The sequence below is a fragment of the Sinocyclocheilus grahami genome, unplaced genomic scaffold (genome assembly GCF_001515645.1).
Source record: "Sinocyclocheilus grahami isolate Dianchi unplaced genomic scaffold, SAMN03320097.WGS_v1.1 scaffold32.1, whole genome shotgun sequence".
Classification (NCBI taxonomy): domain Eukaryota; kingdom Metazoa; phylum Chordata; class Actinopteri; order Cypriniformes; family Cyprinidae; genus Sinocyclocheilus; species Sinocyclocheilus grahami.
Window position 1 is genome coordinate 3,770,109 of NW_015505211.1, and position 18,799 is coordinate 3,788,907.

Here is an 18,799-nt window from a genome sequence, read left to right on the forward strand (position 1 = left end):
GTAATGCCCAGCTGATTTTTTGATGCCTATTGTGTGTGTTAACAGATGACCCTCTGCCTCCATATGCTGCCTGGTTGATAAGTGTATTGGAGAGTAACAGACCTCAGCCTCTTCCCATGCCTGTGAATGGAGGCTGTTGGGCCCCGCTGGTGGACTACCTGCCTGAGACCATCACCCCACGGGGACCCCTTCACAGGTACCACCCGACCCTTTCTTCTGCTTTTGATTTCATTTGCATTTTGATGTCAGACTGAATGAGATCGAAGATTTATAAAAGGTCTTAAATGTCCAAGGTAATTTTCTCCCTTTTGTGTTTCTACTCACAAAACATTTACACAAACATACATGGATTCACACCATAAACTCATCCTTAGAGAGTTGCTTTTGTTCAAGTGCAGCAGATGGATTTTGTTAAACCAATCCCATAAAACCCACATGTGTTAGTTTGCTGTAGCATTTTACAGCAGTTACCCACAACACTGTTTTGTTTACAAGAGAGGAATTGTTGTTCTATTACCTTGACAGCAGTTCTTACCAGCATCCTTGTGACGTTCAGTGATTTTTCAGGAGTTACAGACGATCAGGCATGCATCAGGGGTGGTGCAACAACATATTTGGGATTTGTATAAATAATCTAGTGAAGTGAAGTGAATTGACATGACGTGTAGCCAAGTATGGTGTCCCATACTCATAATTTGTGCTCTTAACCCATCATTTAACCCATCCAAGTGCACACACACAGCAGTGCGTAGTGAACACACACGCACACAACGTGAAAACATAATCTAATATAATCTGTCAAATTCATCAAATCTGTGCAGACTCACGCTGACACCTGAACAGGAAGATATACATCAAAACTAACGAGTTATTGAAAATATGAGCAGAATTGCATAACAGGAATACCTGGTAAAAATAAACTCCCCTCTGTGTTTTCTGTCTGGATATGCGCAAGCCAAATGAAGAGCCGTCTGTCTATACCAGTCGGTAATTTAATGGATCTTGAATTTAATTAGGTGATTCATAGTCACAGCTGTGCTTGACCCTGTTTGCCTTCATTTTAGGCCTTTTTGCCATTTTAATAGATAAAATAGCAAAAAGAGGATGGGAAATAATGGACAGAAGAGAAGCACTCAAGATTGTGAAATGTTGCATGCCAGATTCAAACGTGCATCATCCACATGAGCACTAGGCCACAGTTCTCTGTCTTATTGTATATGTACATCTTTCAGTGGATACTACAACCAGTCAGGTTAAGTATGTAACACTATTCTTGTTGCATGTTTGTGCCGGCAGATGTAACATAGCTGTGATCTTCATGACGGAGATGGTTGTGGACCACAGCGTGAGAGAAGACTGGGCACTACACCTGCCGCTGCTTCTTCATGCTCTCTTCCTAGGTAAACACTCTTTTATTTCCTCTCTCACCTCTTCTCTTTGTCTCACCTTTTTTTGTTTTTACATTGTTATTAAAATGTGAAGAAATCCCTGATCTAGACTGTACCTCTTTTAGCTAAAAGATGTGACGGAGTGTATGTTTGTGTCTGGGTGTCTCTCTGTGAGAACGCACTCACATCTTTGGTCTGGTCTATATAGTGGCCGTATTCTCCACCATAATTCACCCCAGCAGTCTGTCTGAATAACACAGTACAACAATGCAAGAAATGTGAAAAATGCCTGTGATGGAAAACAAGGCTGAGAAGGAAAGAAAGTGGGGGCTGGTGAAATGCCATCTACTCATAGCTTATCTCTCTCAGACTCTTGATGTCGTCAGCATTGTCCCACAACATGTTTCTCTTTTTGATTAGAGGCACACCTGTGATATTTTGTTTTTTCTCAAAATAGATTTGTAAGTTGTAGATTTGTAATTTGTAAGCAAATATTTGAAATTTGTATTAAAAAATAATATGAAAATAACATTAAAATATTGATTTATAGTATTCAGATATTTATAAATGCATTGTGGGAGTGGGCAGCTGCTTTGTTATGATTCTTTTGTTCCCATGGTAATGATAACTCCATCAGTGGAATACTCTGCGGGGCTGTGGTCAGTGTAGTTCTTAACCAGAAATTGAGCACCATTTTTAATGAATGTCAAATCACAAATTACACTAACATTTAATTTCTGTGCTCATGGTAGGTCTAAAAGTTTGTACGATTTAAACATTATAAAAAAAAATCCTGAACACTTGCGCTGTATTACAAGTATGCATTGTTGCACAGAGCCCTGTTTTGTGTTCTGTGCTTCTCCTTGGAAACATGATGTGTTATCAGCGTTATACAACCGTACAACAGTGGGAACACCCATTGAAAGTAATTTAATTCAGGTTCAGAACGTTGTTCATTCCTGTCCACTTCACTGACTTCTGTTCTATTAAGCTCAAATTAGTTCAGTTCATTTACCTGTGCATCTCAACCTCTGTCTCAGGTTTGGATCATTACCGGCCAGAGGTATTTGAGCACAGCAAGAGGTTACTCCTGCATCTCCTCATCGCCCTCTCCTGCAACAACAACTTCCAGGTCATTGCCTCTGTCCTGTTACTAACCAGAGAGATCGGTGACAACAAGACCCTCACCGTTAAATCCAGCTGCCAGCCTGAACACCTCTACCCAGGTAAAATCAGTTCTCTACCCAGAATCAAACATGACACAAAAAGACACCAACAACTGACAGAAATGAACATAGCGTTTCTTGCAGTGCACAAAAAGAATTCCAATTTCTTGATAGAGGTTTTGTTCCTTTGGGTACAGTCATTGTTTCTTTACTCACAATTCCTTGTTTTAAACACAACAACTGTACAAGAACACAGCGAGATCAATGCTCAAAAACAGAGAGACATTGCATAAAATTCATCTGACCTAATTTTGTCACATCACCTGCAGCAAAGAGCAGAGAGTGTGAGTATAAGATTCACAGCTTAAATTTACAAATGAGTAAGTAGGTAACTATTCTGAAGCTAAAGCCCAAGGGTTAGGATTTAACTCTCTTTGGCATAGAATTCAAAGTATTTTTGGCAGCTGTTTGTCTTTATCACTATAGAAGAGACTGAGGTAATTAGGCCAAACACTATGCCAAGTCCCATTTTGCATTATGACAGATTTTTCTGGCATTAATCTTTTATGCTGCGTGTCACTGATGCTTCTGTTTCCTTGTTTACTGATACCGGAGTAGATACACATGTGAAAAGTCACCGCTTAAAATTAAAGGTTGGAATACAAATCACATTTTTTAGATGTTTTTTTTAGATAAGTGTGGTTCATATTATGATTGTACAGACATGATGCGAAGACGAATTCAAAATAGCGAAAAGGCTCATTTTAAAAAGCAGGTCGCGGTCACAATAATAATATATATATATTTTTAAATGTTTATAGTTTTGCTTGGTTATAACCTGCATGCATTGCATACCTAAACCACACTCTCATCTGAACAGGGGGGTTTGATTTCCTGCGGGAGTGGCAGGCATCACCAGTGGCGGATTCTGGACTTAGCTCGTCCTCCACCTCCTCTAGTGTGAGCCTGGGAGGAAGCATTGGAAACCTGCCACAAATCACAGCTGACCTGGAGGAACTAGACGAGTCCTCCACAGAATCAGAGGAGAAAACCAACAAGCTCATTGAGTTCCTCACCACTAGGTATGTGGCAAAGATACTGTTTTTTAGCAGTTGTTTAGATATATGTGGATGATTTATGCTGCGTGTCACTGATGCTTCTGTTTCCTTGTTTACTGATACCGGAGTAGATACACATGTGAAAAGTCACTGCTTAAAATTAAAGGTTGGAATACAAATCACATTTTTTAGATGTTTTTTTTAGATAAGTGTGGTTCATATTATGATTGTACAGACATGATGCGAAGACGAATTCAAAATAGCGAAAAGGCTCATTTAAAAAGCAGGTCGCGGTCACAATAAAAATATATATATATTTTTAAATGTTTATAGTTTTGCTTGGTTATAACCTGCATGCATTGCATACCTAAACCACACTCTCATCTGAACAGGGGGGTTTGATTTCCTGCGGGAGTGGCAGGCATCACCAGTGGCGGATTCTGGACTTAGCTCGTCCTCCACCTCCTCTAGTGTGAGCCTGGGAGGAAGCATTGGAAACCTGCCACAAATCACAGCTGACCTGGAGGAACTAGACGAGTCCTCCACAGAATCAGAGGAGAAAACCAACAAGCTCATTGAGTTCCTCACCACTAGGTATGTGGCAAAGATACTGTTTTTTAGCAGTTGTTTAGATATATGTGGATGAAAATAGAACTCAAATGGGAGTATTTTTTCATACACAAAGCCTAAAATGAATGAGGAGTAAGACACAAATCTAGAATGCATATAAATATGTTTATCAAGATGACAAGACAAAAATGGATGGTGCATCAACTATCAAATATTCCAAAGCTCACACATCCCCTAGTGGCCAAAGATCAAAATATTTTTTTATTTTTAAATAAAATTCTAAATAATTATTCCATCATTTATTTTTAATTAATTGTTATTATTATTTTAATATTTTATTACTTAAATTAGTTGAAATGTTTTATATTATTTAGTTTATTTTAAATTTATTTAAATTTATTTTATTTTAATTTTGATAAATATCTCAAACTCATATTGTTTCCATTTTTTCTCCGGCTAAATTGGGCATTTCCCAGAGTCATTAAATCAGGCATTTAGAGAGCAGTAGTTCATGTATTTGTGATTTCGGTGGTGGTGGTGGTACAGTGCATGGAGTACTGTCCTGTCCTTACTTAGGGCGTTCGGACCGCTTTGGTGCCATGAAGACATCACACCAAAGAACCCCAACTCTAAGAGTACCGAGCAGCTCACCAACTTCCTCCGGCATGTGGTTTCTGTATTCAAGGAGTCCAAATCAGGTAATTACCAAAAATTCTTAGTGCATTTATGTGTCTTATTTACAGAATGAAATATCCTGTACATTATATATTGGAACAGAGGTTGTTTGATAAGTGACTGATAAATGTCGTGTCAGATTTCCATCTAGAGCATCAGCTGAGCGACGTTGCTTTGCAGACGGCACTCTGCAGCTCCTCCCGCCATTACGCCGGGCGCTCGCTCCAGATCTTCCGTGCCTTGAGACAACCCCTCTCTGCCCATGCTGTATCTGACCTACTCTCACGCCTTGTGGAGGTTGTGGGGGAACATGGGGATGAAGTACAGGTGTGCAAGAGTTTCACTTAACATCCATGCAATAAATACTATAATGATATAACTCTCTGGAGTACTTCAGTTTGATTGGTTAAATGCAATTGGTGGTCAAATAATTCTTAATATCTTTTCTTGCCTTCCAGGGTTACGTAATGGAGATTTTACTCACTCTAGAGTCTGTTGTAGATAATTTAGCTGAATGTCTGAACAACAGTGAGCTTATGGCAGCTTTGACGAGGTGAGAATTGCATCCCGTACGTCATGCTTTCCACCGATGTCAGCCTAAAATATTTCATAGCTACTGTTCAAAAGTGTGGGGTCAATAAGATTTTTAAAAATAAATTAAAAATAATAAAAATAACAAATTAAATAAAAAATAATACATTTTATTCAGCAAGGATGCATTAAATTGATCAAAAGTGAAAGTAAAGACTTTTACAAAAGACTTTTATTTCAAATAAATGCTGTTCTTTTAAACTTTTTACTCGTCAAAGAATCCTAAGAAAAATATCATGATTTCCACCAAAGTATTAAGCAGCACAACTGTTTTCAAGAAATGTTTTTTGAGCACCAAATCAGCATGTTATCATTTCTAAAGGATCATGTGACCCTGAAGACTGGAGTAATGACTGCTTTAATGGCAGTTCAGTTTTGCCATCACAGGAATTTATTAAATTTATATTCAAATAGAAAACAGTTATTTTAAACTGTAATAATATTACTGTTTTACTGTATTTTGGGTCAATAAATGCAGCCTTTGTGAGCATAAGATATTTCTTTCAAAAACATTAAAAACTTTTACCGCCCCCAAACTTTTGAATGGTAGTATTGATAACAATATAACAGGAAAAAGTATTAAATTATTCATCTGTTTTTCTTAACATACCTGCAATGTCTCTTCCACGTACAGAGATTCCTCTCCAGACTTCCTGGTGAGCGGGAAGCTCAACCCAAACCGTAAGAGCACAGGGCAGCTGAACCTGCACCAAGAGGGTGGGACTAACGAGCGGAACAGGCATCAGCGCAGTTACTCCGTCCCGAAGAAGTTTGGCGAAAGTGGGGAAAACTCATCCTCCAACCCTCCTCGCAGCGCCACGCTGGACCGCATCCAAGCCTGTACCCAACAAGGTCTTGCCCGATCAGCCCGCAGTACATCCTCAAACTCTACCCGCGCTGACACAAGTGTCATCACCGACCCCTCCCACTCCAGTCACCCCGCCAACCTGCTTGCCACCATCTTCTGGGTGGCGGTGTCACTCATGGAGTCAGACTTTGAATTCGAGTACCAGATGTCATTGAGGCTGGTACACAAACTGCTGGCACGGGTTCCGTTGGATCTGCAGGAGAACAGGGAGAGACTTGAGAAGCTCCAGGCCCAGCTGAGGTGGAGTGGCTTTTCCGGGCTGCAGCAGCTGCTCCTGAAGGGATTCACTTCTTCGGCCACAAATGATCTTACGCTTCAGCTGTTCTGTCAGCTTACACCTGTTTCTCGAGTGCCAGTAGTGGACACATCGCAGGCTATAGGTGGGTAGAATGGTAGTGGCACAATTTTAAAACTTGTTCACACAGGTCTAATGTAAATAAATGACTCAAAAGCAGTGACAAACAGTAATTTCTTACTACTCCTGTCCCTTTGTAGACTTTGTCATTGTATAAACAAACAGTGTTTAAACTAGGCTGGCTTGAGCATTTAGAGTCTTGTCATGTTTTATTGGTAGCTTTTGTGTCTGTGAGCATTCTTTTTATGTTAATGGGTTCTTTCGTGCTTTAAGTTGTCTTATTTGTTGTAAAACAGTTTTCTTAATGCCATGAATCACATTAAAGGCCCAGACTTTTTTTTATACTACTCTAGATTAATTGTAATAGTGCTTGCAAGACATTTAAAACTAGTTTTGCAGGGTTTATTTTTTAATTATTTAAATTATTTAACTAAATTAATATGAAACATTTTTATTAGTTAAAAACAATGTTTTTTTTAGAAATATCAGCCCAGTATATTGATATTCTGAAAACATTTTCTAAACATCTAACCTGAAGTATTAAACTTCTGTAAATAATTCAGCCTGACCTTTTGTAAACCTTTTCAGCCTTGGTGGAAACACCTCTATGGATTTTTTTATGCATTATACTTGCCTGCATCTATTTGCATACTGAAGTGAGACTGAAGAGTGTCGTGTTGATACTAGTATCTTGTCAGCAGAAAACAAGATGTACTATTTTACACTAAACCAAAGCCTAAAATCCAATCTTACTTTTGTCTTAATATCTTGCTATTCAAATGGTCTTTTCTCTCATCTACAAGAGTGAAGACTGCTCAACCTGATATGATCCTTCTCTGCCTGCTCAGGTTTTCCTCTGAACGTGCTTTGCCTGCTGCCTCACTTGGTGCAACACTTCGGTAGCCCTACGCAGTTTTGTAAAGAAAGTGCTGAGAGGATTGCACAGGTCTGCCCCGCCTCCTTTTCTCTACACACTCCTATTATGAAACACACCCTGCACTTCATTGACATTTACACCTGAATGTGAAAACAAACTTGACTCATTCTCAACATCTAATCCTGTATTATATCCAACTTCAGAAGTGTTTTTTTCTAGACTTATTCAGCATTTAACAAGACAACTGACTCACAACATGCAGCCTAAGTATTTACAATAAAATATCAGCTAGTGTCCATATTTCTGCTGCCTTATTTACATCAACAAAATGTCAGTCAGTAGTAGCACACATATCTAAGTGTATATAGTGACACAACTGACCACAATAAATTAAATATTATTAATATTACACCATACAAATATAAAATGATCTTATAAGACCCCAAAGGTTTAAATTCCTACAATATGAAATTTAAGAATGTTTATTGTGTGTTTTCTAGGTGTGTCTGGAGGAGAAAGACAAGAACACTAAACTTTCTCATCTAGCTCATGTAATGACTCTGTATAAGACTCGTTCGTACACCAGAGACCCCTTCTCGTGGGTTAATGTGGTGTGCCGCTACCTGCATGAGGCCTTTTCGGACATCACACTCAGTCTGGTGACGTATATGGCTGAGGTAAGCTGTCCTGAGGCTTAAATGTCCAAATATATGTTACAAAATAGTAGATGTGCTGCAGCTGATATTGTATGTGAAGAGCACCCTTTTAATACCAGCTCTCTTCATAGTTGCTAGATAAAGGATTACCCAGCATGCAACAGCCCCTGCTGCAGATCATCTACAGTCTGCTGAGCCACATGGATTTGGCAGGAATTCAGGTCAAACCTTTAAATGTAGAGGTGCTAAAGACCATTGAGAAATTTGTACAGGTGAGATCCTTGCTGAACCACTTGAATTAGGATTCATCTGGTCATTTGTAAGAATTTCAGTCTGATTTGTTATTCAATATGTGTGTGTCCTCTAGACGGTTCACTGGAAGGAAGCACTGAACATTTTGAAGCTGGTTGTTTCCCGTTCGGCCAGCCTGTCCCTGCCGTCCTACACCCATGGTGACCTAGCCCACCTGGAGGTTAGCCGTATGATGTGGGATGGCTCATCTAAAGCCCTGCCAGGAAAGACACTGGAATTCCATTTTGACATATCCGAGGTACTTTACACAGTGCGCACAATGCATTTGTTCACATGCATGTTTTATTTTCTTTGCTGTAGGCAAAAACAACATTTATGCTTTTGAAAATATCAGTTTTCAGTTCAATTATACACCGCAGTTTCTCTGACTCATTCACCTCTTCAGGTGTGGCCGTGTGGTTGTTTTTGAACATGCATTTGTTATCAGATCCCGTGAAGGGCGCAGCCTCTTTTCCTTTGTTTTTGGAACATTTTAGGCCAAAGGGAAGTCGCTCAGGTTCTCAGCTCGCTTTCAGATGGAGAAATGGGGATAATAGTCAACTGAAGTTTGAGGAGATGTGTTTTGACTGAATAGGTCAAAGAATGTAAAACCTAAACAACCTCTGTTTGTTCAATATTAATCTTCGATTTCAGGGTTAATTCTGGTTATATTCATTTCATGTAACAACTGATCTGGAACAAGGAAGCCAATAATGACTGGAGAAAGATATCCATTTGCATTCCCATTCATCTCATTTTTGTAGTTTTGTAGCTGGTGCAGGAACCACCAGAAGTGTTGCTTTCTCAAGATATAACAAAGATCTCCTTGGAGCCAACTTTGTGTAAGATTGCCCTCTTTTGGCTTCATGCACAAGTACAGGATACCCTCAGTCCTCGCCTCTGGTCCACACTGATGAAAGTAGTGATATCGTGTCCAGATGTAGCATGTGCACAATGATAAGGAGTTCAGCAATTAGGCTATTTTTCCACACATGCTTTTTTATTTACAGGAAGGCTCTGACTCATGGGTAGTGTGAGCCTATGTGTGTCTACAAACTGCTCAGAGCCTGTTGTTGTGCTGGTGTGCTCATGTTTGTGTAGGGGGTTACGTGTCTGTGTTCAGTCTATATTGTAAAATATGTTTGTTTTTAAATGAGGGAAAATGAGTTTATTGTGTGCATGTATGTGTTTGTGTTCAGACGCCGGTTATTGGCCGCAGATATGATGACCTGCAGGGATCAGGAGGGAGAGATGGGAAAGCCCGCGCAATCGCAGTGACCCGTAGCACGTCCTCCACCTCTTCAGGGTCCAATTCAAACACCGTCTTGGTGCCAGTCAGCTGGAAACGGCCACAATCATCACAGGTGACAAACATTTCATGCTGTCCATATTAGTCAATGTACAAAGAAGAGAAACTTCATTTCATTCTCTTGGGCTGCTTTAAATGGTGTCTTTTAACTTCCTCTTTGTTCTTGATGACATTAAATCGGAGATTTCCTTTTCCTGGTAATTTCCTTTTGTTTAACAGAAGCGAACAAGAGAGAAGCTAGTGAATGTTCTGTCACTCTGCGGACAGGAAGTTGGCCTCACCAAGAACCCATCTGTAAGTCCTCGCTGTTGACTGTTGTTCATTAAGCTTTATATGACACTTATCACTTTGGTCTCATAGATTGCAGGAATAATAGATTAAATCTATGATTATTGTGCATCTAATGCCATAACAAATGAAGAACAAGTCTAAGTCTCACAAGGCATCTTAGTAATTGGACCATTGCATGATGCTTTATTTATGTACCCAGACTCCATGCTGACTCCACTGTCATGTTTGTTTGTCTCAGGTGATCTTCTCATCCTGTGGTGATCTGGACCTCATGGAGCATCAGCCCAGTCAGGTGTCCTCTGAGGATGGGACCCGGGAGGACACCTTGGATGATACCACATCAGAGCAACAGTTCAGAGTCTTCAGGGACTTTGACTTCCTGGACGTAGAGCTGGAAGATGGAGAGGCGAGTAGAAAATCTGATTGTTTTTGTCTCACACACATTTGGCCTTTATTGTACATATTATATAATATATTATTTTTTATACTACAGATGTGTTTAATTTAAAAATGCATCCACCACTGTTCAAAAGTTTGGGGTCAGTAAGATAAAAAAAAAAGGAAATTGATACTTTTATTCAGCAAGGGCACATTAACATGATCAAAAGTGACTGTCACAACATTTATAAGGATTTCTATTTCAAATATATGCTGTTCTTTTGAACTTTATATTCATCAAATAATCCTAAATAAAATTGGATCATGGTTTCCTCAAAAATAATGAACAGAACAATCATTTTCAACTGTGATTGTTAGCACATTAGAATATCTTCAGCATATTAGAATCATTTCTGAATGATGTGGCATGTGACAATGAAGACTGGAGTAATGGCTGCTAAAAATTCATGACATCAGGAATACATTTCAAAAATTGTAATATAAATAAATCACAATACTGTATTTTTGATCAAATAAATGCAGCCTTGGTGAGCATAAGAGATTTCTTTCAAAAACATTAAAAAGTCTTGATGACACCAAATTTTTGTTGATTTCTAAATACTTGACTATTTATGTATGTTTTATGTCTCTAACAAATAAATTTGCAAACTAAGAACGATTCCTTCCTTTTCCTTTTAAAATTATTTTGGTTAGTGTAATCGGATGTCATGTAAATAAATTTGGTTCCACTATTTTTTAATCAAATTGTTAAGTGGAATCAGAACTGAAGCCAAAATCATTGAATTAAATTAAGTTAAAATTCCTGTCCCTACTAACAAATGTCTTTGTCTTTCAGCTTTCTTTCTTTCCTTATTCTTTCAGTTATTTCATTCATGTTCTTTCTGGATTATGAGATAACACTTTAGCTGATCAGAGACTGCCTGACTAATGTGCCCATTGCATCCTCTGGTCTTTCTCACTGTGTGGCTAACACTCTCTCTCTTTCTCTCCTGTGCTGCTGTAGGAGCTGCAGGTAAGAACAGCATGTGACATAGAGGATGGATGAGATCATGTTTCATACCTGTTCAGAGTCACTTAAATGATGTGTGTCAGTGGTGTAGGCTCTAATCTGTCATAGGCTGCTGTGGCTAAAGAGATTAGTTGTTTTTTATGTGTTTAAAATATGGATGTCATATTACATACTATAGAAATGCATGTTAGCAGCATCTCATGCCAATATTATTGTTTCTTTCACATGAAATCATTCCTCACTATTTTAGTTAGAAAACTATTAAAATTAAGATTGTTTTAAAGACTTAGAGAAAATTGCAGGTCTAAGATTATTAAAAGCAGCTTTTTTGTGTTGTGTTTTGCTTTGTTTCCCCTAGACTACAAAGGAATGTACTTTTTTTTTGGCCAGATATTTTCAGATATTGGTCTATTGTGTTTACTATATGTTTGCATGTGTTCTTCTTTTTTGCATGATTAATGAAAAGTGTGTTATGTCTAGTTCCTTGGACCGAAGAGGCCAGAATAGTTTACACCCAACATCAACTCATGTTAGAGTATACAGCTGTTAAATGAGTGCGATGTGTTTGTTTTAATAGGGTGAGAGTATGGATAACTTTAACTGGGGAGTGCGCCGGCGCTCTCTGGACAGCACAGATCTGACTGAGCTCCTGGAGGAGAGCCAGCACTCTGACATCACCTCCTGCATCGGCCTACATGACGCCCAACAGGACACCGATGACTCCTCTGAGGAAGAGTCCAATTCAACCAGCCAAAGCCTCTCCCACTCTCAACTAGTATGTGCTCTATCTATCTATCTATCCTAGCTTGATGGTAGTTTCCTAAATCTGGGCATTTTCTGATTTCAGACCATGAACCTCTCCCCCTCAGAGGACACCAATCATACAGACTCTCTGTCCACTTCCTACGACACCACATCAGCTGACCCAAATTCTCTTAATGCTACTACACCTTGCTTGGGAGCATCACTACCAGATGACCACATCATGCCGCCTGTATGTTTAAAATTACATCAAGCCCATTAAAACTTATTCTGCAAGTGTGCACATAGAACCAAACATATAACCTAGATCTATTTCATCATGCAGTTTGAAACTATTACTGGCATTTTTGTGACAAATTTAGATTTGCTAATGTGACACCTCACATTGAGTTTGGGTCACACAATATTAAGTTGAATACAGATAAATTATTTTTACATATATATTATTTACAAATGTGTGTATTAACATTCACATGTATTTTTTTTATAATTTTGTGTTACATTAATGTTATAATGAAGAAGATAGAGCAGAATTTTTTTTCATTCAGGAAGGCAGTTGTCATGAATTGTGGTGTGTCTTCTGACAACACAGAGAACCACTTGACTCTCTCTCTCGTCTCTCTTAACTCTTTTACTGTAAATAATTTCTCATCTGTTGAATTGACCTCTAGGATGGAGTTTGCAACAATAAGAACAAACACACTGAGGAAAGAAGATCACCAGTGACCTTCTTTCATCTTCACAGGTTTTACCAGAAGACGAAGAGTCGAATGTCCAAGAGGATGACCTGCCATTCGGTGCTAATGAGCTGCCAATGAGGTTTGACTGTGGCTCTAGCACTAATCTGGACCTTCCTGCAGAACAAAACCGAGCTGGAATCAACCAGAACCCAAACTCCCTGCCCAGGTGAACACATCAGTACAGTTTTATAGCATTAGACTGTTAACTGGCATGGTTATTGAAGGGTAACCTCTTTTCTTCCGGTTTAAATAGCTACCATTTTGGGGAGGACCGAGATGATCTGGATGAGCTGGGCTTTCCTCCTCCACCCTCCCCCTTTTTCTCTGCCATTTTGGCAGCATTTCAACCCACGGTGTGTGACGATGCCGAAGAAGCCTGGCGGAGTCACATTAACCAGCTGTTGTGTGATACAGATGGGTCTTGTGCCGTCTACACCTTCCACATCTTCTCCACAATGTTTCAGGTAAAGTCACCCTTATATGTACACAGTCCAGTTTGAAAATTTCTATACGTATTAGCTATTTAGTTTTAATTTATTTAATTTTTAGCATTGTTAAAATGCATTTTCCTCTACAGAATATCCAGAATAAGTTCTGCTCCCTGACCAGCGATGCTGCCAGTTACCTTGGAGACAGCCTGAGGGGAATCGGGTCAAAATTTGTGCAGTCATCTGAGATGTTGGCCTTATGCTCAGACTGTCCCACGCTGTATGTGGATGCAGAAACGGTCAGTGGATTACATAAGTCTGTGCTTCAGGGACCTAACCTAACAAATATTATAAACAAGCAGTCAGAAAGTATTTTTATACTAGGTCTTGCCTCCTCTTGTAGATTGTTTCTTATGGGCTTCTAGAGAAGATGAAGTTCAGTGTTCTTGAGCTGCAGGAGTATCTGGACACATATAACACTCGGGAGGAAGCAGTCGTCTCAGTAAGTCATTCTAGCCTGCTAAGCTTCACATACAGAAGCACTTGAAGCTGCTAAATAGAGTTACTACAGTAGGTTGCACTACAGAATTGAGTAAAAAGACCTCCAATCTTGCGACTTACTAGAGGTGTGCCAATACTTCTTCAAGTGATCAGACTTACAATTTTCACAGGATGGATGATAAAACGGGCAAAAAATTCCATCTACTTCCATTGAAAGAAGCATCCTCTCTTCTTCTCCTCTTTCAACAGTGGTTGCAGAACTGTAAGGCCACATTTCCAAGGTATCCTGATGATGGTGTGATCACCTGTCAGCCTGGAGACTCTGAGGAGAAGGTAAAAATAGTCTATGCGAGCTCTTCCACCTTGCCACTGTTTACATGAATCAACATTCATAATATGTACACAATATTTCCTTTTAAATCTGTACATATAATGTCAATGGGTCATATACATTACTGTTCAAAAGTTTTTGGCTCACCAAGGCTGCATTTATTTGATCCAAAATACAGTAAAATCTGTTATATTTTGAAATGTTAATACATTTTAAAATACATTTTTTTATTTTAATATATTTTAAAATGCCATTTATTCCTGTGATGGCAAAGCTGAGTTTTCATCAGCCATTTCTCCAGTCTTCAGTGTCACATGGTCCTTCAGAAATCATTCTGATATGCTGATTTGCTACTCAAGAAACATTTCTTATTATTATCAATGTTGACAACAGTTGTGCTGTTTAATATTTTATTTTATATATTGATATATATGCATTGTATATTAATATTTTTGCAGAAACCGCTATTCTTTTTTCAGAATTATTTAATGAATATAAAGTTAAAAAAGCATTTATTTAAAATAAAAATATTTTGTAACATGTTTCTACTGTCACTTTTGATCAATTTAATGCATCCTTGCTAAATAAAATGATTAATTTCTTACTGATCCTTTTGAACAGTGGTGTATTTATCAATGCTATATTTAATATAATATTTCCTCACTCCTCTTCTTGTCACTCTGTGTGCCTCCTTATCGTCTGCATGATTTATATGGCTGGGGTTCTTGGACTGAATGTGACTGGTACTAATCCTCTAATTATGTGGATGGGATTTCTGAGCATAGTGGCACAGTCTCACGGATTGCATGCTGGGTATTAACGCTGTCTGTTTCTCCCTTCTCAACTCTTTCCTGTTTTATGACATGCTCTGCAGCAAATGGAAACTCTGGCTGTAAGTTTAAAACTAAAAACTGTTCTCTTATTCATCTGATAGAGCGAGAGATCTGTGTTTGCAGCTTTATAGTTCTCTACATGCATTCAGTTCACTTTACCTGTCAGCGAGTGTTTACTTGCATGATTTTACACAATCTTATGCGGAATAAGCACACTTTAAAATCATGTAAATGGCTTAAACAGTGTTCAAGACTACAGAAGTAAAAAAAAAATGTTAAAATGCAAACATTTTCTTGAAGCATATTTTTTTTTATTGTTATGAGCATTTTTTATGCATATAGACATACTGTGTGATGGATGTTAGAGTTCTGTATTTACTCTTTGTGGCCTTGAATTTGTATGATTCCTTTATTATGTCATGTGACTAATGTATCTATCATCCACAGCAATTGGAGTTGTGTCAGCGACTGTACAAACTTCACTTCCAGCTCCTTCTGCTGTTTGAGTCCTATTGTAAACTCATCGGACAAGTGAACACCATCAGCTCTGTGCCAGAGGTACACAGTACACCCATTACCCCGCAGATACACCTAATATCTTTTTGGATGTCTTAATTAGAATTAGAATTAGAATTGATTCTAATATTTTCTGTAATGTGAGCATTATTTAAATGAGCCTGAAATAAGTCTAAACAAACATTATACAATTTAAATAGCAAATAAAATGTTTGATTGCAAAATAAATGAATTTGGTGACAATTTGGGCATTCTACAGTTACAGCGGTAACCTTAAACATAAAACAAAGAAATATGTAGTGCATCTTTGAGAAATCAAAAATTTAGTAATTAAGCAAAAAATAAATTTGTTTGGCTGACTATAAAAAACTAGCCATTAGCTGGTTGACTTGTATTGTTGATTGAAAACACTCGGTCCTGATCATGTGCTTTCAATCTGTAGCTGTGGAACATGTCGCGTGAACTGAGCGATCTGAAGAATTGCCTGCGGCTAGCGGAAGCCTCATTAGCTGGTGATCTAGAGGATCGGCAAAGCCACGGCTCCCAGCCCATCTTCCCCAGCTCAGAGGCAGCTGTACAGGCCATCCTGGAGTGCTTGAACAACAACGAGTTCTCTATGGCCATCCGCTACACTCAAGAGTGCAGGTGAGATATGACACCAATAGGGGGAGACAAAACTCTGTTTATTGTGACACAGATTAAAGTCGGCATGAAAAAGAAGTTGCGATTGTCTTTTCTTCTCTACTGTGACGTATATCCGAGTGAAACGGCATCTGAAATGAGAGGGGGGAACTTGATTTCGTCCTTCGGTAATTGATTGGATCGTTGGAAGGTGGGGCGTTGCAAACAAAATGGAGGCAGATCTGAATGCCAGTTTCCAGTTAGTGGTGGGGGACTTCTCTCCACCTGGATTCACAGCCGACACCCAAGCATGAATAAATGTTTTATTTATTAAGGATGACGATGATGACCAATGGCACAAAACATGCCTAAACAGCGCGCGAGAGAGAGAGACTGCCTGAATGACTGAGCGCGTCCTCCATCAGGTTAAGTCATATTCATGAAAAAAATTAGTTTGCGATGTCCTAAGAGTAATGTTGTCTTAATATCCTAATATCTTTTCGATGTTTAGGGGTAACGTACTCCCTCATGACTGGTGTCAGTGCTATAAAGTGAAGCATCAGCTTCAGCTTTTCCCCGTCGTTTATCCCAGCGTTTACCCCTCACGTCACTAGCTCCACCCTTGCGCCATAGCTCGTGACCGGAAGAGAAGAGGAGTCATTTTGAGGGGGAGGGGAGGTTAACGTTTTTGATTAAAGATTACAAGGGCACTGATAAATTATTTATAATAAACACTACAGTATTCTGCTAAAAAATAAGAATTTTCGATTTTGATTTCATGGTGAATTCTTTGCACATATCCAGCAATAAAAATATACACATTTTTCTAACTCTGGCTTTACTTTGATGTAATGTTTTAAATTAATGGATGTGTTGCAGGGAGTGAGTATAAAAAAATCTATTATAATTGAAACTTTTATCTATTTATTTACCTATCTATCTATGTATTTATATATTTATTTAATACATTTTAATAAATGTAGTTTTTATTTTTAATTCAGTTAATGTTTTCAATGATTTTAAACAGTAACACTGGTGTGTTTAACTGCATATTATTTTTCATTGTGGTGCTGAACTTCTACTGGTATTGAAATTTTTGTTACATGTGCTTTCTTCTACTTTTTAGACGAATGTGGCCAAATGACATTTTCGGTGGCAGCTCAGAAGATGAGATCCAGACTCTCCTCAACGTCTACTTCCGCCACCAAACTCTGGGCCAAACTGGCACTTTTGCCCTGGTTGGCTCGAACAAGGACATGTCAGACGTCTGCACAAAGATCATGGAGCTCAACGGAGAGATCCGGGACATGATCCGCCGCGCTCAGGGGTACCAGGTGATCTCATCCAGCCTCCTGGACTCCAGCGTGTCCGGCGTGAGTCTCTGACAGGAAGCCTGCAGCACCCCAGACCAGCCCTGGCCTGGACCGCCCGACCACTGGATTCCTCCATAGTCACCCAACCTCTCCTGTGCCAACCCTCATCCCAAGACCCTCCACTCCTGCCACCCGCTCCAGGCCAGATCCAGTGTGACGTTTGGGAGTGCTGCCACCCTTTTGAGGGTGTAACTCATAAACTTGTGCCCTTCTTAGGGAAACTTGCACGAGCATCCTTGACTGTACTGAATAGGAAGGGGCTCCTGAGGATGAGCGTGTCCTCAGGTCCTCAAATGTGCAGCAATAATGGAGAAACGGAGCTGCTCCTGCGAGATTCCTTGGATTGAGTCACTCAAACGCATCTATTAATTATTGCACTATGTTGACATTTTCATGTCAGAAACCATGAGAAGAAAAAAAATCCTGTTTGCTACTGAGAGCAATGCTGCATTTTTGGAAAGGAAGCACCCAAGTGAGAACTTCCACTTGGTTTGTTTGTTAACGTGGGGAATGTGCAATGATGGATCATTGAAACGGATGCCTTTCTACTGTAACTGTTCAAGAATGTCTTTAAAATTGATCAGGACATGCTGCAAAACTGAAGATGGAACAACATAGTATACTGGTTGTATGTCTTCGGTCATGGTCACGATACTTGTAATTGTTTAAAGCTGAGAGTTTGTGTCTTTGTGAACCTGTCCATCACCGGCGTACCACTAAATATCAGTCTCCACACCTGCACATAGAGACACGCGCTGACATTCAGCGATTTGTTCATTCAACTGATAAGCTACTACTGCTGAAGCTGATTCGAATTCAAGTGCTGATATGAGATTGTTTGGCTGTTTCAATCAACGTCCTGTGCTCCACCATACATAGGCTCACGTTTAGGGTAAATTTGTATTTAAGAAATCAGTGTATTGAACATGGTTTTCAAAATTGTTCTTTGTCAGTTGCCAAGCATGCATTACTGTATTTACTTTCGAATTGTATTTATTAAAAGTTGTATTTTATTAAAAGGTTTTGTATAAAGTGGAAAAGGGAGGTATCACATGGAGATTAGTGTCACTAGTGCATGCCTAGAGAGATTGCACATTATAAAGCCTCTTTGGGAATATTGTCACCCCCCCCCCAAATGTAAATACTTAAAGCTTTTGTGAAGTAAATTGCGCTTTCTTCATGTTGAGATTT

The 18,799-nt window shown here is 39.0% G+C and overlaps 1 protein-coding gene across 1 annotated transcript in view; it reads left to right on the forward strand.

The window, feature by feature from the left end:
* LOC107578695 (protein furry homolog) overlaps positions 1–18,794 on the forward strand; it is a 58,066-nt gene extending 39,272 nt beyond the window's left edge. The window contains exons 36-61 of the mRNA XM_016264627.1: positions 46–196; positions 1,297–1,400; positions 2,429–2,614; positions 3,435–3,636; positions 4,759–4,880; positions 4,997–5,184; positions 5,316–5,410; positions 6,083–6,696; positions 7,520–7,617; positions 8,049–8,225; positions 8,336–8,476; positions 8,572–8,754; positions 9,695–9,859; positions 10,024–10,098; positions 10,334–10,501; positions 11,498–11,506; positions 12,081–12,278; positions 12,351–12,497; positions 13,011–13,171; positions 13,259–13,469; positions 13,583–13,732; positions 13,837–13,935; positions 14,184–14,267; positions 15,546–15,656; positions 16,057–16,259; positions 17,362–18,794. Of these exons, the coding sequence (XP_016120113.1) occupies positions 46–196; positions 1,297–1,400; positions 2,429–2,614; positions 3,435–3,636; positions 4,759–4,880; positions 4,997–5,184; positions 5,316–5,410; positions 6,083–6,696; positions 7,520–7,617; positions 8,049–8,225; positions 8,336–8,476; positions 8,572–8,754; positions 9,695–9,859; positions 10,024–10,098; positions 10,334–10,501; positions 11,498–11,506; positions 12,081–12,278; positions 12,351–12,497; positions 13,011–13,171; positions 13,259–13,469; positions 13,583–13,732; positions 13,837–13,935; positions 14,184–14,267; positions 15,546–15,656; positions 16,057–16,259; positions 17,362–17,620 (4,301 nt within the window). The 3' untranslated portion in view covers positions 17,621–18,794. The remainder of the gene's footprint in view (positions 1–45; positions 197–1,296; positions 1,401–2,428; positions 2,615–3,434; positions 3,637–4,758; positions 4,881–4,996; positions 5,185–5,315; positions 5,411–6,082; positions 6,697–7,519; positions 7,618–8,048; positions 8,226–8,335; positions 8,477–8,571; positions 8,755–9,694; positions 9,860–10,023; positions 10,099–10,333; positions 10,502–11,497; positions 11,507–12,080; positions 12,279–12,350; positions 12,498–13,010; positions 13,172–13,258; positions 13,470–13,582; positions 13,733–13,836; positions 13,936–14,183; positions 14,268–15,545; positions 15,657–16,056; positions 16,260–17,361) is intronic.
* The last annotated feature ends 5 nt before the right edge of the window (positions 18,795–18,799 follow it).